This window comes from Thyridium curvatum (assembly GCF_004353045.1).
Source record: "Thyridium curvatum strain D216 chromosome Unknown NODE_128_length_64582_cov_80.644822, whole genome shotgun sequence".
NCBI classification, from domain to species: domain Eukaryota; kingdom Fungi; phylum Ascomycota; class Sordariomycetes; order Thyridiales; family Thyridiaceae; genus Thyridium; species Thyridium curvatum.
This window is the reverse complement of record NW_022156883.1, coordinates 12,377-38,021: the sequence shown is the minus strand read 5'-3', so window position 1 is coordinate 38,021 and position 25,645 is coordinate 12,377. Positions and strand designations below refer to the sequence as shown.

The 25,645-nt window shown below is 54.1% G+C and overlaps 5 protein-coding genes across 5 annotated transcripts; 2 read left to right on the top strand and 3 right to left on the bottom strand.

Annotated features, from left to right (window-relative positions):
- Positions 1-1,519: 1,519 nt before the first annotated feature.
- On the bottom strand, positions 1,520-3,306 carry E0L32_011979 (uncharacterized protein; the record flags this gene model as incomplete). Its single annotated transcript, XM_031134769.1, has 3 exons — positions 1,520-1,577; positions 1,653-2,862; positions 2,946-3,306. 3 exons carry the CDS (start codon positions 3,304-3,306, stop codon positions 1,520-1,522), a joined length of 1,629 nt encoding a protein of 542 aa, XP_030999659.1.
- Positions 3,307-6,512: 3,206 nt separating this feature from the next.
- On the bottom strand, positions 6,513-7,478 carry E0L32_011978 (uncharacterized protein; the record flags this gene model as incomplete). Its single annotated transcript, XM_031134768.1, has 1 exon — positions 6,513-7,478. One exon carries the CDS (start codon positions 7,476-7,478, stop codon positions 6,513-6,515), a length of 966 nt encoding a protein of 321 aa, XP_030999658.1.
- Positions 7,479-9,259: 1,781 nt separating this feature from the next.
- Positions 9,260-13,121, bottom strand: E0L32_011977 (uncharacterized protein; the record flags this gene model as incomplete). Its single annotated transcript, XM_031134767.1, has 3 exons — positions 9,260-9,480; positions 9,540-11,752; positions 11,809-13,121. 3 exons carry the CDS (start codon positions 13,119-13,121, stop codon positions 9,260-9,262), a joined length of 3,747 nt encoding a protein of 1,248 aa, XP_030999657.1.
- Positions 13,122-14,749: 1,628 nt separating this feature from the next.
- Positions 14,750-19,597, top strand: E0L32_011976 (uncharacterized protein; the record flags this gene model as incomplete). Its single annotated transcript, XM_031134766.1, has 3 exons — positions 14,750-17,772; positions 17,848-18,177; positions 18,634-19,597. 3 exons carry the CDS (start codon positions 14,750-14,752, stop codon positions 19,595-19,597), a joined length of 4,317 nt encoding a protein of 1,438 aa, XP_030999656.1.
- A 2,988-nt stretch (positions 19,598-22,585) lies between these two features.
- Positions 22,586-23,071, top strand: E0L32_011975 (uncharacterized protein; the record flags this gene model as incomplete). The annotated part of the gene is made up of 2 exons (XM_031134765.1): positions 22,586-22,617; positions 22,669-23,071. The coding sequence occupies 2 exons, from the start codon at positions 22,586-22,588 to the stop codon at positions 23,069-23,071; spliced, it is 435 nt and encodes a 144-aa protein (XP_030999655.1).
- Positions 23,072-25,645: the final 2,574 nt, after the last annotated feature.

Genomic DNA, 25,645 nt, shown 5'->3' with positions numbered 1-25,645 from the left:
AGAGTTCGGTTCGGTCCCGAGATGCTCTGCATGAACGGCGAGAGGCCGCTATTGTGTTCTGCTTTCCATCAAGGTGCGTGCGTGCCTAGATAGCACCGATGTCGCTCTTGATCTGCCGCCGGGGTGACTCTCGAGTTCTGCCTCTTCGAGGACTGCATGTGCTGAAGTGCGCGTTGCCATGGCATCCCTTTCGTGTCTGGAGGGACACTGGCTAGGGGGCAAGCCCAACCTTCCAGGGCGGAGAGCCAGTCTAGACCGGAGTATGAGCTGCCTTTCAAGATACCACAGAACCTCGGGCGGAAGGCTTTAGGAGCAAAGCACCTACTAAGGAAATGAAAATTGGCCCAGATTGGCAGACCAGCGCGTGAGAGCGGTCAAATGCTTGATGGCTCGGCTGCTGCCCGTGACGTCAACGAGGACTGTTCGTGGCCTGGCGAGAAGGAAATGTCGTGTGCACCAGAGGCCCTTGGGAGTGATAGTGCAGCAGCAGTTTTGCAACCCTGCGTTCTGTCCCTTGACCAACCTGAGGTCATGCCTAGACAGGGGTGCTCCCTCATTCACCGGCGATCATCCAGAACCAGAGTCACGGTCGACTCAAGCAGATTGGCCCCCCCCCCCAGAACCGATATATGACTCTCCTCCCTGGATGATCACATCCTTTTAGCAAAGATGCAGGGAACTTATAAGGGACGTGGACGTCGAAGTGTGGAAAAGTACTCCCGGGGGAGGAGGCTTTGACTCGCGAGAGGGATCGGGAATTGTAAACACCTCCTTTCCGAGCGCGAAGTTTCCATTCCGGCTAACAATTGATCAGCGAGGGAGCAGAAGAGGAAGTGAATTGAACAAGCAAAACCTGCTGACTTGATGTGTTGCCTTGCCATGTCCCGTGTAAAGTCTCTGAGTAGGCTGCTGAAGGACAAGTCAGTGGAGTGGCTGAACCGACTTCCACTCTGGCTACTGGACAATATGCCAATGCAATACCAATGTTGATCTCGGATGGCAGATGGTTTTGATAATGCTTGGAAGAACCCAAGGTAAGATACAGAATCAACAAGATAAGTGCAACTCGTTCGTTGATGGCTGGTGTGTGTGTGTGTGTGCGTGCGTGTGTATGTTTTGTCGGCTCACAGCGATGATCCGTCGAATTTCTGATCAATAGAGCCACACTCTTAGCTTTCAATCTTTTTTTTGTTCCTATCTTGATTTTTGCTACCCAACTTGAAATTTCTGATAGATATACCTTGGGGAGTGAAATAATTCCGCGCAAACAAGACCAGGATCCCCTGAGATTGACCCTGTCCTCTGATGATCTCTTGTCCTGGATGGGACTCGACGTGTCCAGTCATTCATTCCATCCACGCAAAAAAAAAGACGTGACCTCTCCCTCCGCCTGGCTTTTCATACTCGTATAAAACTGTGTGAACATTCAAGGTACCAAAAAAGAAGACGGTAATATCACTCGCTATACCTCCGGTCCCCCACCCCATGCTACATCATTCATCCCAAGCTTGCAAAGACTTTACAGCTTCGACGCAGCACGGGGGCTGCCAGGGCTGGTGATCTCGTTGTACAGCAGCCTAAAGACCCAAAACCAGTCAGTCAAAACACGGTTCGCATTCACACAACAAGATGTTTGAACAGAGAGAACTCACGTGGTCAAAAAGTCGGCGTAGTCCTCGCCCGTGACCTGGCCGGCAAAGTACTGGGCGGCGAGGTGGAACTTGTTGCCCTGGGGCGCCTTGGCCGACAGCTCGGCGGTCTGCTCCTTGAGCAGCTTGAGGGCGTAGGCCTTGTCGACCTTCTTGCCCTCGGCGGTGGTGACGCCGTGGCGCACCCACTGCCACAGCTGGGAGCGCGAGACCTCGGCCGTGGCGGCGTCCTCCATGAGGTAGTTGATGGGCACGCAGCCGACGCCGCGGATCCAGGCCTCCATGTAGCCGAGGCCGATGTTGAGGTTCTTGCGGATGCCGGCCTCGGTGATGGCGCCGGGCACGTTCATGTTGAGCAGGTCGTTCTGGCCAATGGCAACATCCTCGCGGCGGTTGAAGAGCTGGTTGGGCGTGGGCATGTGCTTGTTGAAGATGTCGGAGGCGATGGCGGCCAGGGCCGGGTGGGCGACCCAGGTGCCGTCGTGGCCGGCGCGCACCTCGCGCAGCTTGTCGGCGCGCACGCCCTCCATGGCCTTGTCGTTGGCGGCCTTGTCGTCCTTGATGGGGATCTGGGCGGCCATGCCGCCCATGGCGTGGACGCCCCGCTTGTGGCAGGTCTGGATGAGCAGCTTGACGTAGGCGTCCATGAAGGGCACCGTCATGGTGACGCAGGAGCGGTCGGGCAGGACAAAGTTGGAGTTCTGGCGGAACTTCTTGATGGTGGAGAAGATGTAGTCCCAGCGGCCGCAGTTGAGCCCGGAGGAGTGGTCGCGCAGCTCGTAGATGATCTCGTCCATCTCGAAGGCGGCGAGGATGGTCTCGATGAGGACGGTGCCGCGGATGGTGCCGCGGGGCATGCCGATGTAGTCCTGGGCCAGGTTGAACACGTCGTTCCACAGGCGGGCCTCGAGGTGGGACTCCATCTTGGGCAGGTAGAAGTAAGGGCCGTAGCCGAGCTTGACGAGCTCGCGGGCGTTGTGGAAGAAGTAGAGGCCAAAGTCGAAGAGGGAGCCCGAGATGGGCTCGCCGTCGACGGTGACGTGCTTCTCGTCGAGGTGCCAGCCGCGGGGGCGGACGATGAGGGTGGGCAGCTTGCGGTCCGTCCGCAGCTTGTACTCCTTGGGCCCTTGCTTGAAGTCGACCTGGCGGCGGTTGGCGTCGTAGAGGTTGACCTGGCCGTTGATCATGTTGTCCCAGGTGGGTGCGCTGGAGTCTGCGGGTCGTTCGTTAGCTAGGGATGCTCTGTCTCCGTGTGTGTGCAAGTGTGCTCGTTGCACTCCTCCTCTCTCAACTCACCCTCAAAGTCGGCCATGTACGTCCACACGTCCGAGTTGAGCGCGTTGACGACCATCTTCCGGTCGGTCGGGCCGGTGATCTCGACGCGGCGGTCGACCAGGCCGGGGGCGGGCGGCGCGCCCTTCCACGTGGGGTTCTCGCGGATGTGCTTGGTCTCGGGCAGGAAGTCGGGCAGGGCGCCCTTGTCCAGCTCGGCCTGGCGGAGCTTCCTCCGCTCGAGCAGGGTCTTGCGTGTGGCATTGAAGGAGCGGTGGAGGAGGGCGATGAAGGCGAGGGCCTGGGGCGTCAGGATCTTCTTGTGCTCCTCCTTGACGGAGCCCAGGACGGTGACGCCCTGGAGGATGTTGTCCACGGAAGCCATGGTGTGTAATGTGTGTATGTGTATATTCGTCTGCGAATTGGTATCGCTTGTTCTTGTTATCTGTATCTCTCGTCGTTTGCGGATCTCGCGATGACGACAGTCGAGACAACAGTAAAGGTCACAGCAGCCTTTTGGTATCGATAGCTAGCAAGCTGATCGTCTTTTTCCCAGGCAGATTGATTGTCAGGACAGCAGCAATAGCAACAGGCCTCGGCAGTGGTCAGATGTGTTAGTGGGAGCCAATTGGTCTCAGTGCAAGGGAGCCGGGAGGAATGGAGGGGTTATGATTTAAGGTTTCGGTTTCGGGATCACAAGCAAAAAAAAATGGGAGGATATGCCACTATCAAATCACGAGGAGGAGGGACCGAGTTTCTCTATATATGTTATCACCAAAAAGCAGAGTCAGATGCCCATGGGGAATCAACTCCGTTCAGCAGAATAAATGTGGAGCCAGATGGCGACTTGCTGTGTATAAGACGAGACCCGGCGGCGGCGTCACGGCCGTGGTTCGGCTACAGTCCCTCTGGCCGCGGCGGGCGGTGCGCTTGTTCCAGTGTAGTGTTAGTCACCACCGCATCTGGGTCTTCCATTCCCTGGCTTACTGGGTATGGGTAGGATGGGACGAGCCAGATGACGAAAAAGATGAGGAGCAGCCCTTGTTCTTCTTGTCTGTCCCCCGGATACAAGTTGCATGATCAGATCAGCGAGGGCATCGCCTCTCATCGAGACTCGGCATTCGAAATAGGCTAGGCATTTTGCAACGTAGTGATGCTCTCTCCCTGGCCCAAGAACCTGTCATGTCGTCAAGCTGCACACCCATTCGATCCCATCAGACATTCAGTACCCCCGACCAAGGGAGCAGCCCCCCAGCTTCCTCGACGGCCAGCAACGTCACCCTCTCTGGCAGGGAGTACCTAGCCTGCGAGCTGTGCTCAGATGCCTTGCCTCCTCGACAGTCTTTCTACCCAGTCAGTAATGCCAGCTAGAAAGATGCCGAGCTCGTGCCACAGTCAAGCTCGGCCCAGCGTGACGATCGGTAGACGAAAGATGATGTACCTTGGCAGAGACTCAGTCACCCAGCGAGCCAGCTAAGCCACTAAGAGCGAGTCTCAAGCACACCCTCGGACAAGAGGACCAGACCAGGCATTGAGACACCAGGAATGGGAAGCTCAGCGAGGTGTGGCCAACCACAGGCCAGCTCTGCTGCTCCAACAGCCGGGGCGACGGAGGAAAACGCAGGCAATCGATTGCTTGTGAAAGTGTGGGGAAGGCAACGCCATTCGCCAGTGGCTGGTCAGAGCTTTTTTGCATGTGCTTAGTTACAAGTAACCGCATCGCAAAAGTGAGGTCATCAGAGACTCGGCCCAGGGCCGGCTTCCCCACTCTCGCATCAGTCCCGAAGGTACTCTGTCTTTCCATTGTTGAAGGACTGGTCTTTTTCTTTCTACCAGGGCCCGAATTGACACCCATTCTGGACACCACTTCAGAATCGCAGATGTGTTCGTCCGAGTACATTCAAAGGTATCAACTTGCTTTCAAACTCCGGCATCGCATCGGCAAACAGCCGATCTTATCACGGCAGAGAGGGTCCTGTGGTTTGAAAGATACACTGGAGACAGGGTCCCGCCCGCCTCTGCGCTGCGGTACCGGCACTGGAGGAGTCATGTACCGCACAGTCGAGGTACTCTCACACAGGGTGCCCACCCTCCGATCTCCCGGCCGCTAAGCCGAGGCCCAACTCCATGATTCTTTGTCCCCTGTCCCTGAATCGCCGCCCACCAGTGACTACACCAGATTCGTCTTTGCCGAAGACTCCCGAACGACACATCAAACACGAAAAAAAGAGATACCTATCTGGCCGTGTCGTATTTACCACGGAACTACGACACCTTGCTGGGGCAACTTGCGCAAGCATGCTTCGATTGACTCATTCCGAAGCACCTACTCCGTATCTTTCCCCAGGTAACGTGACCCGGGCCTCTTGCCGTGGCTTTGACGTGTCCAAGACTCGTCCACCTGTGACCTTACTGTGTGGCTGAATGTCCCCCGGAAATGGTTCCCGTGTCTTGCTTGCCGTATCGAGCCGCATTCTGAGGCTCTGTGTTTCTGTCCCTGGCCTCCGGCTTCGGGAACAGGGGCGAGACGTCACCCTCCCACAGCCAGCTAGTTGTCAAGCAATGGATCTAGGTTTAGAGGGCGAAACTGGCCCAGGTAGCTTCGAGTCTGATCAAGGCATTCCTTTTCCACATACGGACCCCAAGAGGGAGAAGGAACTGGATTGTATTGTGAAGACTGAAATCAGCGTTTGGCGACTTCGAGCACAGACCATCCATGTGGCGCAGATCGTTAGCTTGTACAAGTAGATGGCACATGCTGGTGATGTCGGCTTGTGTTTGGACAGATGCTGCCCAACAATGCCACAACGAAATTACAAGAAAAGAAAAGGAAAAAAAGCAGAGTACAGCAGGGACACACATTCTGTGGGCGCAGAGCACTCAAGAATGACAGAACATGTCTGCACGAGTCCCTGTTACTTGGAGGGGCTGTCCTTTGCCTGACGGCCACAAAAGCGGCCAGTGAGATGCACAATTGGGCTGCCATACATATGCATCATGCATCGAAAGGTTATGTGCACTGAACCTACTGTTGGCCTTGAGGTCGCCATATCGAGAGGCCTTATAAGAGCGTGCGGCCCTGAGGACCAACACCGCAACCTCCCTCCAACTCCCAATCACCTCACGTATCCTTCGCTTTTGCGTCTTTCAGGTCGGTGAAACCCTGCCCCAAACCAAGCAGAACAAACAAGCATACTCTATCGCTGGAGGCTAATGCGCTTCCTCCAGTCTTCAATCATGGACGACCAGGCTCGAGCGAAGGCCATGGCAGATATGGATGTGATGATCAAAGAGGCGAACGAGAAGGAAAATGCGATTTCTCAGTTGACTCGTGATATTGAATCGTTAAAGGTCGTGTCCCAACAAGGTTCGAGCTCGCGGACGAAAAGAGGAATGTCAGCGGCGTCAGATATCAATTCCCAAATCGTGGCGCTGGAAAAAGAGGCAGTCCAACAAAGAGAGGTCTTAAGATTATTATGGCTGAAGATCAACCAGATTCAGGCAGAACATGGAAACATTTAAGAAGGCAAAAGTCCTACCAAATACTCATGGGAGCAGTAGATACATATCAGAAACACGCTTTCGTTGCCATTATGGGTGAGCGGCAGTCCCGTTTTTCAACCGGTCAATCGTAGCCCAAGCCTCCTGCAGCAAGCGCTGTATCTCTTCCTCACGCCCTTCTACGTTGAGGTTGTTCTCGTCGAGATACTGGGCAAAGTGTCGCGAAACTTCTAAGCGCCGATCCACGTCTTCTTGTAGCCGTACATCGTCAGGGATAGGAATGTCGCATAGTCCAGTTATGTTTGGCATGACTTTTTGCCAGAAAACAAAGTCAAGCTCCGCCGGGTCTATAAGTATGTGGGATAGTGACCAAGTAAGGGAGTCTCTAGAGACCCAATCGGTCGCGAGTTCAGAGTGATATCTCGACTTCTCTTTCATAGAAGAAAGAACACATACGAACTCAGACGATAGGTCAGCCAGACCTGAGTCGTTGCCTGTGATCCATGTAGGCGGGGCAAAAGCCCACTGTGGGACGCTTGCAGTGTACTCCCAATCGATGATACCGCATACATTAAGCTCGTCATCCACGAGGATGTTGCCAAGGCGAAGGTCGGGATGTGCCAGGAAGAACGACTGCGTGGCTGGATTGATGCGGATTCTGTGCTGCACCTCTGGCTGACAGAAGAACCTCTTCGCAAACTCCTCTCGCTCAGCCTGCTCACGATCTAAATCTTTCTGAGGCATTGTCCACATGTGTTGCAGGATGCGAAGTTGCTCGTCGAGAAATTCTTTCGCGCTCCTAGTCACAATGCGCGAGACTGTGTATCCAGCCGCCTGGAATTCGTTCTTGCGGATGGAGAAGGCACCGACAATGTCTGGTGGATTCTCAAGTTCGATATCCTCGTCGTTGCTCGGCATTAGCGAGCCTCCTTGTGTGAAGGGGAGTTTTCGAAGTTCCGCAAAAATGTCAACTAGTTGCTCAAGAAAATGACGACGAGATTTTTTGCTGTGCTCGAGTACCTCTCTGGTTAATGGTTGGCCTTTGATTTGTTCCATGATCATGAAGACTTGAGGCTCTGAGGCATGTCGGCAAAGTTGGCTTCTCCCGTAGGCATATACTCGGGGAACAGGAATACTCGTGTTACGTCGGATGAATCTACGAAGAGCCGGTTAGAGCAGACAGAGGCAGTCCGTTGCGACTGAAAAATTACTGACCCCATCGTACAAACTTCGCTTCGTACTTTGTCCCAAGCATCCTGTACCGCTGGCTCTAAAGGAAGCCGTACAATGCGCGTAGAACTGTCGGTAAACTCGAGGAGGAAGCAGCAATTGAAACTACCCCGGTACCGAGCCTTGATTACACATTGCAGACTCTTGGTGTGGTGCCGAGTCCCGAGGGCCCGGATGGCCTCCTCGTCGATTGAGCGGAAGAAGGTGTCGCTGCGACGATAGACCTGTTGCTCCGTCAAAGGCCATGCATTCTGGAGTGTGATTGCCGTTGCCGAGTGTCTAAAGCCGGGGATGAGGGCCAGTAAGACTTGAAAGATGCGGTGAAAAAACCTGGTCAATGATTTCCAGATCGTTGAGACAGTTAAAATACTGCGTTGAGCAAAGATGAGCATCGCATTACGTAGAAAGAACGGTGGTTTGTCGTTCAGCACACGAGGAAGCGATCATGGAGATGGAGAGGTCGAAGGGTCAAGGGCGAAACGTGGGGACAATTGAGCACTAGACTGAGCTTGAGTACTCCAGGCTGTGGATACCGAATTACGGGCCGATGTATAGTGTATTGGAAGGGGCCGATGGACATAAAGAGGGCCAAAATATTAGCTTGAGTGTTGACAATACAGGGGCAAAATTGGTGGTTGTATTGATGCTTGTGTAGTTGCATGGGTCTAGCCCGAAAATGAGGTGAGAAGTGTGCTTCTATCCTCCAAGTGATACAGTGGCTCCTGCCCCAATTACAGTGCCTTCTCCACTAAGGTACACAACAATCAAGCATCACTACCATTCTCTCTCTCTCTTCACAATCCCTCGAGCCGGGAAACAGCCCTCTACTACGATGGCTTGGCCTCGTACGCCTTTCTGGTACTCAGTCTTAAAATCAATTTTGACTCTCAGTCTCGATTACAGTCTCTCTCTTCAGTATACGAATAGCATCTTACAGTGTGGTCCGTGTGGAACACACCCACGGTTAGGCTTTTATGAACAGTATCTGCCTTCACTAGTGGACACTGACCTCGGTCTTCACAATACACTCATGATGATTAATTTCGTATGGAAGAAGTAACTCGAGTACCCTTGTCCTTATGTGTGCAAGACAAACTCACAGGCCGGATGTATACCCGCTTGTGTTGTGTGCCCGTGTGTCGTGATCGACCACTACCTCCTCCCTTCTCTGATTCCGAACACACAAAACAACGGACGATTATTCATACAGATATAAGGATCCTATCCGACCTGTAGTCCAACAGCAGTCGTGCAGAGTATGTACCAACCAAGAGAACATCTCCTGGTATGACCACTCCCCCTCCCCTTCCTCCCCGTTCCAGAGGGTGCCCTACCAGGACTTCCTCGCTCAAACGATGCGATTCGTCGCAGACATCCATCCCCCTTCCCCTCTTCGCGGCATACCATTAGGTTGGAGCAAATGAGGAATCGCATCGCAAACCTGGCAACGGCAAACTGTGAAATCAAAATGCAGTCCACAAAACGCCCGAGTCCAGCGCCTCTACCAGAAGCCCCTTTTTACAACAAAGGAAAAAAAGAAGTGAAGTGTATGTTGCCCATGTATGCACCAGTGAGGCATGAGATATGGCAAGCCGATGGCGAGACAATCAAGAGTTGAGCGTCTTGATCATCATCTTGGCCTTGCGCTTGTCCGCAACAATCAGGTTGCGGTTGCTGAAGACGAGGTTCATCGTCTCCACCACCTTATGGAAGCTGCTGGCCGCGCCCTTCTCCTGAGTGAACCGGACAATGCTGAGATGGTTGCGCTTGCCGTGCTCGATCACCGTGATGATCTCGCAAGCAAACGAAACCTCTTTCAAGTTGAGATCTATTTCCGGGCTGTTAGTGGCCATCCCTGATCACAACCAGGAATGAAGGGATACTCACAATTCTTGGCGCCAACTCGTGCAAACACAATGTTGCGCTCCTTATCCACCTGGACATCCTTGATGCCGTACTTCTTCCACTCCCGCAAGAGGATAGCCACCTCCTGCCGAGCGCGGCGCTTCGAGATCGTGAGGCAGAGGTAGCGCATCTCGGGCTTGACGCGGAACAGCCGCGCGATCCAATTCTGCTTCGCCTCGATCTTGCGGCCCGACGACTCTTCGTCGTACCAGCTCTTCTGCGAGAACCGGCTGCGCCGCTTCGTGATGACCGGGCGCTCGGGCACCTGAGGCGGCTCGTCCTCCAGGCCGCCGAGCGACATCCTCTGCTCGCTCTTGGAGGCCTTCCAGAACGGGAACACGAATCCCTTCTTCTTGGCAGCGGCCTGAGGGATGGGCAGCGTGCTGGAGGACTGCGAGTCGCTGCGCTGCACCTTGCTCGACGCCGACTCGGCGGTCGACTGGCGTTTCTTCTCGCTGCCGGCCTCGTCCTTGACGACCTCCGTCCTGGACGACTTGCGGAACCAGGAGCTGATGCCCCGCTTCTTTGGCGCAGACACGGACGTTGTGCTCTGCGGAGGGGTCGGGGGTGCTTCGGGTTGAGAAGCCACACGATCAGTTCCTTGCGCTTTCTGCTGTCCCCAAGAGGCATACTGCTGTCGAAGGTCCACACTTGCCGGCGCAGTGGTGGTGGTATTCTGTGGCGCAGGATCCTGGGACTTGCGCGTGAGTTTCTTCTGCACGTTGAGAGGAGCGGGTGCGGCGACGGGATCCGCGTGTCGCACGGCAGAAGGCGAGTTGACAACGCGGATAGTGTTCTCTGCTCTCGCGAGGAAGTGCAGCCCCTTGCTGGGGTCTTGCGGTGTCGGCAGGCCGGCCTGTGTTTTAGGAGGGGCGGAGACGATGCGCGGCTTAGCAGCATCATGTCTATGCCAGTTCTCCTGGCCATTGACTTGCACAGCAGGCAGCGGGCGAGGGTCTTGGCTGCGCGCAGCATATGCCGGGGCAGACACGATGCGGCGGTCGGGCTGCGGGGTCTCGGGTACTGCGAGGCTGGCAATGTATTTGTTGTGTTTTCCCACCTCCGCCGCGAGCTGCGAGTTGGCGATGGAAGTCCTCTGGGACCGTGCAGCTTCCGCCTCCAGTATCTCTAGACGCGTCGAGATTGTCGTCGGCGGAGTGGGCGGAAGGGGTCTCGAGTCCCATGGTCGCGGATTGGCTTGTTGAGATGTAGGTGTTTTGACCTCCTTTTCGACCGGGCTACCGGGCAGCTCGAAGTCGAGAGAGAACGGCGTCCCTTCCCGGCTCGCACCAGTCCCGTCCAGAGTCGTCAAGGTAAGGAGCGAATCGGCGAAGGCATCATCCCACGCCTTGGCAATGCTGTTGCTGAAATGCCTGATCTCATCGCTGAGGAGCGCCACCTTGGCACTGACCTCGACACCCTGCTCAGAGATGGCGTCCATGGCGAGCTCCTCTTGCTCTTGCTCTTCATCTTCATCTGCAGGGGCAGGAGTAACCTCGATCGTGCATCGCTCTATCGGCGACGTCTCCCGGAACGATGGGCTGTCCACTGCCATTTCTGAGTCGTCTGCCGCGGCTGGCTCGGCCACCTCGACTTGCACACCGTCATTTTGCGGTTTGACGTCCACAGACCGCTTGCGTACGTGCGAAAAGTCCACGCCTCGCTTATAGCGCGAGTTGGCTCGAACTCGCGGCGTACCTTGCCTGCTGCTCCGGAGAGAGCTTACCGAGTTACCGGGTGACTGGAAGCGGCCAGTGGTCCCGGTCTTCTGAGAATGCATGCGCTTTCGAGCAGCCGTGCTAGCGGCTCCGGCTCGAGAGGCTGGAGACGACATGGCGGCTGCTACATCCTTGGTAGATCCCTGGTTGTTGCGGTGGATTACAATCTTGGCCTGGCTCGCCTCCGGTCGCATTACGATGGATGACTTGTAAGGATCGTAACTGCGAACAGTGCCGCCCTCGGTGCCGGCTTCTGTCTCGGCCACATTCGAGATGACTGTGAAACGAGAAACGCTCCTGGCGTGTCCCTTACCGGTTCGCTTCGAGAACTGACGCGTAGACACCCTCTTGGCCCATGGGCCGGGCCGGAGATGGTGATAGTCACTGGTCGAGTACGTGAGGCTGGGATTGTAATTCTCAAGCTGCCTCTCGCGGTAGCTGTGAAGAAGCCAGTAGAAGAGCTTTTGATCATTCGACCTAGGCCAAGTTAGACACTGTTGCCTGCTTAAAGGGAGCACAGTGAGGCATCATACCGGTTATTCACTAGTTTCTCAACCAGCTCATGCTCAGTGAAGGTGTGCCACATGGCTTGCAACTGCCGCAGGATCTGGGGATCAATGTCTGCATGGTTGAGAGGCTCAACATTTTTGCCTCCACGAGAGTCCAGGAGCTCTGTATGGGCGGGTCCAAGATCGTCGAGATAACCGTATTTCCAGACTAGAGGATGCTGCCACATCTCGCGCATTGAGATGCGCACATTGGGGTCGACTTGGAGGATACGATGAACCAAGTCCTTTGCGTCCTTACTGAAGAAACTCGGCATTTGGTAGATTCCCTTCCTAGCCTTGGCGAGCATCTTGTCCATGTCAGGTTCGTCGAAAGGAAGTCGGGCAGCGAGCATGGCGAACAGGATGACTCCCATGCTCCAGATATCTGCCTTGGCTCCTTGGTAGACCCTTGCCTTCAGCAGTTCAGGCGCGGCGTAGTGGGGGCTGCCGCAAGAGGTTCGAAGTTGGTGATGGGGACCCTGCTGAAGGGCTGCCATGCCGAAATCTGCGATCTTGACCTGCCCGTCGGCTTTGAGGAGGATGTTCTCGGGCTTGAGATCGCGGTGGCAGATGTTGTGCCGGTGACAGTAGTCCATGGCGCTCATCAGCTGACGGAAGACATACATGGCCTGCTCTTCAGTCATCTGGCCATGTCGATTGATGTACTCGAACAAGTCGCCCTTCTCCACAAACTCTAGAATGAGGTAAATCTCGTCACGGTTCTCCCAAATGTCATATATCTTCACGATGTTCGGGTGCTCGATCAGCTTCAGGATGCCCACCTCACGTTCAATGGCCAATGGCATCCTCCTAAGTCCATTGCCATTGTCGATCTGCTGGCTGTCGATCTGGTCAAGGCGGGTCAGACTACCAGCTTGTGTCATATGAGCGGTGCGCTTGGCTACGATCTTGACAGCAACTGGTTGATGCGTGACGCAGTGGCGTGCAGCCCTGACTCTGGCCGATGAGCCCTTGCCCAATGTCTTGCCAAGTTGCCAAGGGCCGATGTGTGTCTTCTTGTTGGGGAAGCCATTGCAGGCTGAGTACCGAGAGTTGGACGATGCTTGAGACGTCCGCCTCGACTCGATCACGTCTTGCGAGACTTTGGAAACAGGGGAGAGATGCTCGCTCACTCGCGGTATATCATTCTCCCGGAGCGAGTCGGCACGGCTGACAGGCGGCGGGCTAGCATAGGAGGCGACAACTGGAGAAGGCTTTCCAGATGCCATGTCGAGATCGGGGCGAGGAGATTTGCGCAGGTCGACATGCTGAGGGCCTCCAGCATTATTGAGTCGCATTGTGGCATCGTTGAGTGGTGGGCGGCTCGCGACCCTGGCGCCGCCAGCTCGCGAATCCATGCTGAGCGGCGAGTAAGCCTTCTGGATGGACTATCAAAGAAGCATATCCCGAAGAAGAAGAAGAGGCTATTGGCAAGGTGACGGAGTGTGATGCGTGGTACAGAAGCAGGTCCGCAGCGCAATGCGAGGTCGAAGAACTAAGGCCAATGACGAAGATGCAAAGTAAGAAGAATTGTAACGGTTAAACGAATGTAAGGGCCGAGGTCAAGATCTCGGATGCAATCGCGAGCAGTTGCTCTGCAGGAGATACAGCTGCTAGAAGGTGATGATGAGGTCGAAGAGAGGCGAGAGAAGAGAAACGATCAGACGTGGCCGACAGAAAGGGCACACAGCCAACTGAAAGTCAAGGGAGGGCGGCCGTCTGGGCCAATTGGGGCTGGGAGGGCCAGGAACGTAATTAAGCGGAGGGCAAAAGTGAGGAATGTTGTTTTGGGACTGGTATGTTGCGAGCTTTTGGGAGGATGGGTGTGTGTCTGGGTGTGAGCCGGTGGTGTGTTTGCGGGGAGGGGTTGCCAGGTATTCGTGGTATTCGTGATGCGCGTGGAGGAGGCGCGTGTGGAATGTGCAGATGCGATCACGCCCAGCGAACCACTTTACGTAGCTTCCCACCTCGGCCCGGGTGCTGTTTTAGAAAACTAAAAACCACGGCAAGGAAATATAGCTCCAACTTAAAATAAGGGGGTTGGATGCCAGAGAGAGGGACGAGTGAGGATGAGAGTGAGCGCAGGATATGACGAAGGCACCTTCATGATGGCGGCTGATAGCAGAATGCCAGCTGCATTCCACCGCCCCTGCGCGTCCTGATTCTCCCCTCGGGAGCAGTCAAGCCATCAATCTATCAATCTGGCTTTTACGGCGAGGAAACCAAACCTTGATTCTTACCCAACGGCCTGCACGCCGCCTATACACCTAATTCGTATATCGCCTTTCCTTTCGCGAGTGGTAGGGAGCAGCTCATACAAGATCAATTTTGCTTTGCCGAGCCCTGAGGGCTTCAGTTAAGATCAAGGAGCCGGAGCACGGTGTCTTTCAGACAATTAGGAACGCTCTAGTGCGCAGTTACCATGATCTTCACTGGCACTATCGAAGCTGAAGGATGGAGTAAATGGTTGATTGAATTCTTCAGAAACGCAGCATCCCTTGACATGAAGTTCGATGGACGTCCTTCCTAGCGTTGGACCCGATCTGATTGGTGGCTCCACCTGCATGCAAAGTGCCGTTCAGTGGAAACCGTGCCTGGGGGATCCTCGAAGTCAGCTGTCAAGGGCCGGTGGTCTGTTCGGCGGCCCACTAATTGCAGCCGCTAACCGTGACCACTGGCGGCTCCGGCTGCTCAAGCCAAGCCAATTTACTGGGACGCGTCGCACAGGCCAGGGGCGCGTCTTTGATGCTCGCAAGCCTCTCCATACTCACAAAGAACAAGACCTCAGCCTGACGTTCATTCCAGCTCTTTCGCCCTCGCTGCCCATCTGCGCTGACGGTGGTCGGTTTGACACCTCGTGACAACATCTACCTTTCTCTCTCTACTCCCCACCGCTTGTCGCAACACCTTCCGAAGGGCGGCAATGATGCCTGGCGCCTCGCGTCGCCGGCCCAGGTCCACCGTCGAGGACGATGACGACGCCGACCATGTCCGCTTTGGCAGCGCAGACTCACCGACTCTCCACGACGGTGCCAAGAGGATGCGATTAAGAGGCGGAGGATCGGACTCGGACTCGGACTCGGACGACGATGACGAAGTTTACCACTCCTTTCACGACGGAGACCGCCGCTCGAGCCGCGCCGCAACGACCAACGGCGCCCCCGACGAAGGGTACCAGCCCGGTGCTATCGTGAGAGTCTGTGTCGAGAACTTTGTCACGTATGAGAAGGCCGAGTTCATCCCCGGCCCGAACCTCAACATGGTCATCGGACCCAACGGCACGGGCAAGAGCTCGCTGGTGTGCGCCATATGTCTGGGCCTCGGCTATCACTCAAATGTGCTCGGTCGGGCAAGTTCCTTTGGCGAGTTCGTCAAGCACGGGAAAGACTCCGCGACGGTGGAGATTGAGCTTCAGAAGCGGCCGAAGGATAAGCAGAATCTCAAGGTCAAGCTGCGCATCAACCGCGAAGACAACAGCCGAAAGTTCTGGGTCAACGGCAAGGAATGCACTCACAAGAACGTCCAGCAAGAGATGCGCAACCTTCGCATCCAGATCGACAACCTCTGCCAGTTTCTGCCGCAGGACAAAGTCGCAGAGTTCGCCGGACTGAATTCCATCGACCTCCTCACCAAGACTCTACAGGCCGCAGCCCCTGAGGAGATGATTCAGTGGCAGAATGAACTGAAGAGGATCTATGCCGACCAGAAAGAAGTCCAGCGTCGGATTGAAACCGATGCCGAGCAGCTACAAAACATGGAGGGCCGGCAGCAAGGCCTCCAGGCCGACGTGGATCGTCTCAGAGAGCGAGAGGACATTCAGAAAAATGTCCAAGACCTCGAGCATGCTCGGTGCATGGTCGTCTACAGTGAAGCCCGCTCCCAGCATACTCAGGCTAGGGAGCGCAAGAAGGAAGCCGCCGCCAAGCTTCGACAGCTTCAGGAAGATTGTGGGCCTTCCTTGGAAGCTGTGAACAGGAAGCAGGAGTACCAGAAGATGCTTGAGGGCGCCCTCAGAGAACGCAAAAGCGTTCTGAAAGACGCAGAGGAATCTGCCGACCGAATCGTTCAGGAGGTCGGCACTCTCGACGACAAGCTGAAGGAGTTGGATGCCAAACGCGACGTCGAGAGAGCCAACATCCAAGCCAAGAGGAAGGAGGTCCAGAACCTGAGGCAAAAGATCAATGGCCTCGAGGCAAGATTGAGAGGCGACCAGAAGCAATTCAATGCTAGTGAATGGAACACCAAGATCCGGGAGAAGGAGCACTTGAAGCGTGAGATCGAGACCGAAAGGCGAGAGGTTAAGAACCAGCACGAACAGCTCAAGGTCCTTGGGAACGAGAACAGGGCGGAGAGGCAACGGTTGCAAAAGAACATTGAGGATCTCGAGTCCATCCAGGGTCGACAAGTGAGCCTGTTGCGGAAGATCAATCCCGATGTTGCGGAGGCCTGGCACTGGCTTCAAGAACATCAAGCTGAATTCGACTGCGAGGTCTTCGGCCCTCCTATGATCACCTGCTCTGTCCGGGACAACCGGTACAGCAACCTCATCCAGTCCATGCTTCAGGGCGATGATTTCCTGTGCTTTACTGCCCAGTCAAAGAAAGATCATCGAAAGCTGAGCGACCAGTTCTACGGCACTATGAAGTTATCGGTCACGATCCGGACGTGCATGTCGCCGCTCTCTAGTTTCCGGCCACCGATGTCCGCGCCCGATGCATCCAGTCTAGGCTTGAGTGGCTTTGCCATAGAGTATATCGAAGGTCCAGAACCAGTCTTGGCTATGCTCTGTGCTGAAAGACGTCTGCATACCGCTGGTGTATCTCTCCGAGACATCACCAATCAACAATATGACAGACTCGTCACCGTTGACAGCATCCAGATGTGGGCAGCAGGGAAGCAAATGTACCAAGTCAGGCGCCGAAAGGAGTACGGTGCGGACGCCGTATCGACAACCACCCGAAATGTCAGTCAGGGCAGGTTCTGGACTGATCAGCCCATAGACACGGCAGAGAAGGACGGGCTGCTGCGTCAGATCGAAGAGCTCACGCAGAAGTTTTCCGAACTGAAAGACAAGTCGAATGCCTTCAAAGACCAAGGCGCGCAGCTGGACGCGAAGGAACGGGACATACAAAAGGAGGTCGATGAGCTGCGGAACACGAAGAACCAGTTGCAGACAGAGTACAACAAATGGGTTACGCTGCCAGACAAGATTGAGGCGGAGAAGAAGACGCTAGCTGCACGCCAGGATGCCATGACCGAGGCACGTAGCAAGACTTACGACCTGAACGATCGACAAGACACTTTGACTCTGGACCGGGCAAAGGCAGTTTTGCGGCACAAGGCGCAGGTGGACGTCATCCGTGAAGCGCATCAGGCGGTCGTTGAAGTCCAAGTGCGCCTGATCGAGGCTAAGTCGGATATCGAGGGTCTCAAGAACAAGAATGCAGACATCACGCGGATGTTGGACGAAGAACAGCAACGGCTCAGCGAGATCGAGCAGGAGCTCACCCGCCTGAAAAAGCTCGCCACCGATGCACTCGTCGTGGTCAAGAACATCTTCGAGGAGAATTCTGACCGCCGACAAGAGCTCGAACAGATCGCGGAGGGCAAGACGGTCGAGGACATCAACAACGAGATCGAGTCGGAGAAGTCCAAGCTCGAGTTCATCCACGCCTCGAACCCCAATGTTCTACAGGAGTTTGAACGGCGTGGGCGAGAGATTGAGAAACTGAGGCGGCAAAAGGGCGCGCAGGAGCGCGACCTTGATATCATGAACACTCGCATCAGGGATATCCGGGAGCAATGGGAGCCCCGGCTAGACGACCTAGTCAACCGCATTAACGATGCGTTCAGCTACAACTTTGAGCAGATCAGCTGTGCTGGCGAAGTCAGCGTCCACAAGGATGAGGACTTTGACAAGTGGGCCATCGAGATCAAAGTCAAGTTCCGGTATGTTGTTTTCATTGCTCTTCCTCGCACTCTCTCTTTGACGTGACCACCAAACTAACGTCTTCTTCTCTGCAGTGAGAACGAGGCTCTGCAGAAGCTGGATCAGCACCGGCAGTCGGGCGGCGAACGTGCCGTCTCGACCATCTTCTACCTCATGTCTCTCCAGTCCATGGCGCAGGCCCCCTTCCGCGTCGTCGACGAGATCAACCAGGGCATGGACCCGCGCAACGAGCGCATGGTGCACGAGCGCATGGTCGAGATTGCCTGCCGCGAGCACACGTCGCAGTACTTCCTCATCACGCCCAAGCTCCTCCCCGGCCTGCGGTACGACGAGAAGATGAGGGTCTTGTGCATCGCCAGCGGCGAGCACATGCCGGGAGAGGGCAAGAAGCTCGACTTTGGCCGGTGCGTGAGGATACAGAGGCGGCTCATAGCCGCGGCGTAGTAGAAAAGGCCGAGTTGAACAGGCTCCTTCAATCTGTATGTTTTGTACTAGCGTTTCTGTTCGTGGTTTGCGGGAAAAGGGGGCTTCGACCTCATTCAATGTTTGTTACGAAGTCTACGAAAGATGATGCTTGTGAGAAAAGCCCGGCATACACCAGGCTGTGTTATCTTCTACACTCTTACCTTGCCACATTTGAGCATTATGCTTTGCATGATCTAATAATATCCTCTTTGCGATGCAGCCTCTTCATTCACGGCACGCCCAGGTTGATGGATGTAGTATGTAGACCTCGGTCCAGGGGCCACAGTCTTGGCAATCCCACCACATAGAAAGTACACCTTGCCCACCAGCCTAGTTCCCATTTCGAGATGTTCTCTTTACGTCCCTCAGTCCACAAAACCCATGGCCTCACATAGTGAGTTTCCAAACCCTGGGCCAATTCCCCCGGAAGTCCTATACCCCACCCGCAAAACATATCCCGATGATGAAGCTCGCATGTTGATGGAGCGGGACAGGGCCGCCAGAGATGACTTGAGGGTAGTCGACTTGATCACCTCGATCACCCCGGGCATCCATGCGCCACATACATGGGGGTTCGCGATTTATCGCGCTGTTTTTGGTCCCGGCTCCGATGAGCGGTTTTCCAATGGAATAAAACGTTTCGAGGCCTGGCTTCGATGGAAAATACGCATGGACCGCTATCTGAACGACGGAACGCCAATGTTGTGGGAACACCATCCTCGGTGGATGCCTCGGGAAGGTGACCGCGATGTGACGGATGATATCGCCGAGAGGCTCTGGAATGAGGTCATCCAGGACTATCCAGGCCAGGAGTCTATCTGTTCGGCCAATGGAGAAGACGACAAGGAAGGCACGGAGGACTTCACGGCCGTCGGCAAGGCATTCGTCGAGCACGTTGCGTCTTTGCAAGTCGACACAACGCGGGTCAACACCCGGTATGACCACTGTCTCATCATTGATGAAACTGCTTTGCAGACCATCGAACGTCTCCCTGAAGAGGTGTACCCGGTGATTCCGCCAGCTGAGAATCGGGAGCAGCTTTCTGCTATCAGGAATACGCTATACAATGACACCTGGGTCTGGGTCCTTGATCGCAAAACGATGCAGGACCGGCTGGACGGCAAGAAAACGCGCTACCCCATTTGGATCCGCCTGAGACTTGCCTTGGTGTATCTTATTTGGTTCCACAGACCTCTAAAGCTTATTCCGTGGGAATGGGGTGAACATGTCGTAGAGGAGGACAGGCACAAATGGGATAGTGTTTTTTGGTGGAATCCAACTGCGAAAACGGCCAACATGGTGATGAGGAGTTTTCGTGAGAGGGCGGTCGACGATGCAGATGAGGAGAGAACAGTTTGATAACGGTATGGACTCAAAGAAACTGCCGTACTCAATGGCAATAGAGCAAACCCGTGACACAGCAGCATGTGTCAATATGAAATGATTTTGGCAAAACGCGCTGTTACAGAGCGTAGACTACGATATGTAGCCCAGCCTGTGTTCCCTGAGATCAAAGCGACTCTGCATCCAATGGGTGAAACTGTCATCGGCTCTTGAGCACTTTCGTAGCTCGAAGGGTTTAAAGGACGACACAGAGCTCATGGTTCTTGTACGCAGTACATCAGTAGGAGCACCTCCAAAGCCAAGCTAGGTGGTAATCATGATTGTCACCTTGCAACATAACTCAGTCTTTGGGACTACACTGAGGATAGTAAGGCATTACATTACCTAAGCGCTGCCTATTTGTGCTCTTCCCGGTCTTTAATTTGGCCAATCGCCGCGGTCACTTGCAATACAGTTTCAGTGTACCATAGTTGTGTACATCTGGAGCCTTGCTCTAGACTCACTGCAGTTTCTGCTATGTATTTCAGGCCTTCCCTTCTCTCCTTCCCTCTCCCACCCACTTTCACTTTCACTTCATTGCTTCAGTAACCTTCCCCAACGCGCGCGGCGCTTGGCACAGCTCAAATTGTCGCAACTCGTCACGACTCAACACTTTCTAAGACATGGCAAAGGTCGCCATGCAAAGATTTCGGCCTCCCCCAACTTTTCGTGAGGTTGTGAGGCAGCGACCTCGTGGAGATGCCCCAACAACAGAAGTGCGCGATTGGCTCCGGCAAGGCTTCCTTCATCATGATTACCAGCAGCAAGTCAACTTCGAAAATGTCTTCTGGAATGGTGTATCATTGCAAAATATCTGTAAGAAGCAAGATTGCACACGAATCTATGAAGATTTGAACATTCCCCCAAGACACGCCCAATGCATCATGGAAACTCTCTATAAAGTTTTCAATACGGACAGGGGCCCGGTAAGTGGTTTCCAAGTGTTCTCATATTGCACTATAGATCTTATATTGTAACATTAATATCCAAGTAACATGCCAATAATGCTAATGATAGAGACAGGACCGTTCCCTCTATCTGGTATGATCCCTCATTTCTCATTTCTCCTTTGGCTCTCGCTTGGTCATGACTAGTGTCCACAAACACAGTATTATTAACCGGATAAAACAGATGGGGATAGTGGAGCTACTCATAATGAGCATAGCGATGGTCGTCATTTTCAAGATATAAACATATTTGGGTGATGAGAATCTTTTATCCCAAAGTCGATAGTCTTGACTTGGAAGTGGTGTTACTATTTTGATATGTGTAGTTCATTGAACAAATCAATGACATTGAGGCCGTTTGAAGAGACTTGGTACTGTGGACTTGATTGGTTGGGTTGGAAACATCCATGCAATATTGGAGCAATCACAAACCAGCAGTCCCATCCACGTCTCAGATATTCCAGCCGGTATTCCATGCGATGAAAACGACCCTGCATCCAACAAGTGAAGCTGTCAACGGCTCTTATATGGGCACCTTGGTCCAGGTGCGCATGGAGTCTCTCGGCTATGCGTAGTTCACGTCGGAATTCCATAAGTATCGCTTCAAGATTGGAGTGAATTACTGGATGATTGAGATACGTGCTGATGCATACAACATAAATAGTATGGAACCGATCTCCCTCAAGGCGATAGTTGGCAGTATCCCCCTCGAACCATAGCCTAGTATTCACCACCGCCAGCGAACCGTGTATCATCGTAACAGTCTCCTCCCAGGGATTTTACCGGCCCAAATCCACCGTCGAGGACGCCATGAGGGAAATCAATGGGGGTTTCACTGCTTGCACAACACCTAAATCCAGAGGGTTGCTGACGGCAAGACGAAACGCTTTGGTGCCAAACTCGGTCACTATGTAATGGGTCAGCCTGCCAGTGAAACTTGGTATTAAATTTCAAATTTCAAATTTCAAATTTCAAAGGACGGAACAGTTTCAAACAAACAAAGCCCGAGAGTGGCTGTGCAGGTGGGAAGGCGTGGTGATGTTAGTATCGTAGAGATCCAAGACATGATGTTCACGGTGTCCGCCGCGGAAGGGACAACAGCTGGTGTTGTCATTGTTGAGTGGAATGTTCGACAGTCAGACCACTGGTTCAGCTGGCATGTGGGGTATGAGTATCCTGGTCAATTTAAAAGAGTTACGTTGACTCATGCAATCTCAGATTCGCATATCCGCGTGGGTGGAGCACAAGGCTCGGGGTTGCAGAATTAGCACTATCCCAAGCAGATAGGCCAAATCAACCCAAAGGGCAAGGCAGCCTCGCTTCTTATGCATCTGTCTCCAAATTCCACTGCCTATCTAGACAATGTATGGATTTGGACAGCTGATCATGACATGGAGTATGTTTAAGCCAACGAATTCTTCCTCTGCACTAAGACCATCGTCGAAAGGGTGTCACCACTTCTCAATTCTCCAACCCTAGCAACCGCAAACAAGAATGGCTTTTTATCTTCTATACTTGGGTGGCTAATTACAAGGCGCTGAGCAGACAAGCAGCCAACGTCGGTTCAAGGGGTTTCAGATCTATACGACTGAGGATATTGACGATATGCCTTCTCGATACCCGGAGGCTTGTCGGGTGGCTCATTGACTGCAAATTTCAGTTACAATTTCAATAGTACATTCAGGCTTTTGAGTTTTGCCCTTGTGATGGGAACGCCTCGGGTTCCCTCATTTGAGAAAGGAACAGACTCCCTGGTGCCCATGCTCACGTGAAAACTCTGACCACACCAGTCAAACTGGAGGTGGCCGTACAAACTCAAGGTGAGAACAGGCATAGCTCTGCGCTCATATATATTCATCGAGCCCCGAGCCCTGCCCCTTGACCTGTGTCGAGGTGTCATTGACTACCCTGACAACTGAACCCAGATGTTGTTAAACACTTTAGGTTCTTGAGGCCTCAATAAATCTCTGAGGTTAGTTCACAACATTCCATATCTCATGGCCAAGGCCTAGTTGTTATGGCAAAGGTTCCAGGAGAATACAAGGACAAGTGAATGCCTGAGGTAGAATAAACTTGATTTGAGTTGAGAGTGAATTGAAGTGATTCCAATAAGACAGCACAGCCGCAGCTGGACGAAAAGAAAAACCCCATGGCGGCTCGTGTGGGCCATTTTGGGCCCACTAGCAATAGCCACGGCATCATTGCGCAGGGCGAAGATGCCGGTGAGGAGGGCGCACATCCAATCTGGACGTTCCAGCATCCGTGGCATGCTTCTGGTCTTCTTCGCAGCAAAGCTGACAGCAAGGGTGCTGGCAACTGTCCAGGGGTTGGCGGTTTCATTACCGACTGTACCCAAGAAGGAGAGCATGTTCAAGACAATCACATCTTGCGGAGCGAACTCGTGTCTATCTTGGCGCTGCTAGGCCGCAAGTTCCTCGAGGAGGAGCTCCGGGGTTATGCTAAAGCTCTGGCCAACCTGGTGATCGGTAAAACGAAAAGTTGAAATGGGCAAAAAAGAAGGAAAAAAAGAAGTGACCAAAGCCGGGATCAAACCTCGCATCAACTGTAAACTTGAAATCCAGCATATGAGCAAGGGGGCTCTGACATGGAAGCCTATTATCAATTTCCTGGTCCGTCCGTGTGCTATCCAACTGCACCAAAGCACCCGACTTCTGGCCGTATTGACAGAGCTTCGTCTACTTACTTATAAGGGACACTGCGGGATCACATTCTTTGACCCCTACCTAGGTACTCCGTGTGAGATTTACGCCCTGACCGCAAACCCCGACTTGTTGCCTGGCTCCCATCACTACAAGCCCTCTCCCTATCTGGATGAGCATTCTTCCATATAAGATATACTGACAGCAACTGTAGGTTACTGTTATCACATGTTCCTGGGCTGTTTTGCAGTAATTGTACCATACTGTGTAGGAGTGTCAATTTCGTTGCCTGTGCAACGACTGAAAACACCCCCTTTTGAGCCGACGGATGACATTCAGGGGCCAAAGTCACCTTGCATATCGGCCACAGCGCGATACAGCAAGATCGCGAGAAAAGGGTACAGCGATAATCCATAAAACACATGTATGGTACGCAATATGTTGCCGAGTCCAACTATGACGCAAAGCTGGGAAGCTTTTGTTTCGAGAATACAGGGCATGGATAATCTACGTTTGTAAATCCTGCGGCAGAGTTGCAGCCCGTTTAGCCATCAAAGCCGCGGCTTGAGCCCCAACGACCTGTTCCCGCGCCGCAGCATGAACACAAACAAGGCAGGCTGTCCAGTAGGGCTTCCATCTGGGCAACGACAGATGGCTTGTTTCGTGGGGAGAGAAGAGGGTGGGTGGGAGAAAAGAAAAAAGAAACGGAACAGCTAATCAGCCTCCGACACAAACGGTCGCGTCCTTCCGCCACTCCTCCGGCGTCTCATTTAGGACGAGCAGTCGATATTGCTGCTTCAGAACAGAATTCATTGGCCCCTGGGACGTCGACGGAAGCCACTCGAAATCGGCTGGGGATCACAGAACTCGGCCAAGCAGGGGCGCCTGGTAGCATCCTCAGGGGCAGCCATTCATCCCTTTGGACGTCCTCCCCCGCCGTTTGGAGCACACTCCTCCATGCGCGGTGTTCAAGGGGGCGAAACGCTCAGAGATGGGGTCACCACCGAGAAGTGATTGGGTGTCGCGCCCCCGACAGAACCGGTCCTAGGCTGCCGGGGCCTTGGAACTGCTCCGGGCGTTCTGCATCGTGGGTGTCAATTTCACCGCCCCTGGGCCACCGCATGCAGGGCCCCGGATGGTGGTCACGCACGAACTGAGATGTGAATCGAGGTTTACTGGTCGACGCTCGCCCACGTAGAGATTCCCGCTCTACGCAAGTGCCACTTCAATCTCTTTCAACACCTCCTCCATCTGGCAACATGGCCGCTCGCGCGTATCCAGGTGATCGCCATCAACCGCAGGCAAAACGTTCGGGGTCAGTCAACGCCCTACGCAACTTGAGATTCGCAAGGGCCCGATCATCATCGCCGCCGGGCCAATCACTATCAGAATACAGCGTTCGAGGCAGAAACCTTGTACCGATTCCTGTTTCCATGGAGGCGAACAGAGAGTATTCTTAGACTTTGATGAGAAAGGGGACAGCTGCGGGATGTTCATGTCGATAGCCACAGTGGCGAGTAGGAGGGGCATGTATGACAGCTGCGGCTGTCAACAGACTTGGGGAAGATTTGCACTCAGGAACGGCACCTGATTTGCTCACTCCCCAAATACTAGCCACCGGCACTGAAGAACGCCGGAATAAATATAGCAACAGGAAAACAGCCTCACCGAACCAGATCTACGGGCACCTAACTTGATGGGCTCACATTGCAGAGCTCTAGTTGATCGTCCCCTCCTCTTGGGGCATGCACATCGCGGCTACGGGGTGGCGAGACAGGGCGAGTAGCCAGGAACGCTCAGGTCTTGTCTTGAGAGGAGGCAAGAAGGAGCAAGGCTGGGTGATCGCACATCTCCCGCAGCTTGCGGAAATTTCCTTCCGGGACTGGGATCCGAACCATCCTGGGCTGGCGTGTCAGAGTTCTGCGAGGCCGGTTAGTCGGAGTGTCCCAAGTGGCCGAAGTGTAGTTATTTGCCCGACGTAGTAACGATCGCGAACTGTCAGAGACAATTACCAGGAAATGACGGGAGCTGCCTGCAGGGGGGCCGTATATGCCCTTGCAGGGACTTCTGCAGGATGCAACACCCAACGCCTGCCTCGATGTCACTTGTGGTGCGATCCGAGGATCCTGGCCATGTGTTGCATTTTGGGTGCTCGGCCGCCGAACCGGGGACAAGAAACAGCTCTGACGATCGATGAGAGCTTTCGAAACCGTGAGTGTTGGCTGGATTTTGCTGTTAAGGGAGCAGGCTGCCGCCTCAGTGTCCATATCTGAGCAGGTATAGACAAGCCTTTATCCTGTGAACGGAGGACCGGTTGGCTGGGATGTCGATCGAGAGACGTCCGGCCCTATCCAGACTCCCCGTCGGCCCACATCGTCAGCGGCACACGTCGCAAGATGGCGCCTGCGAGAGCGTGT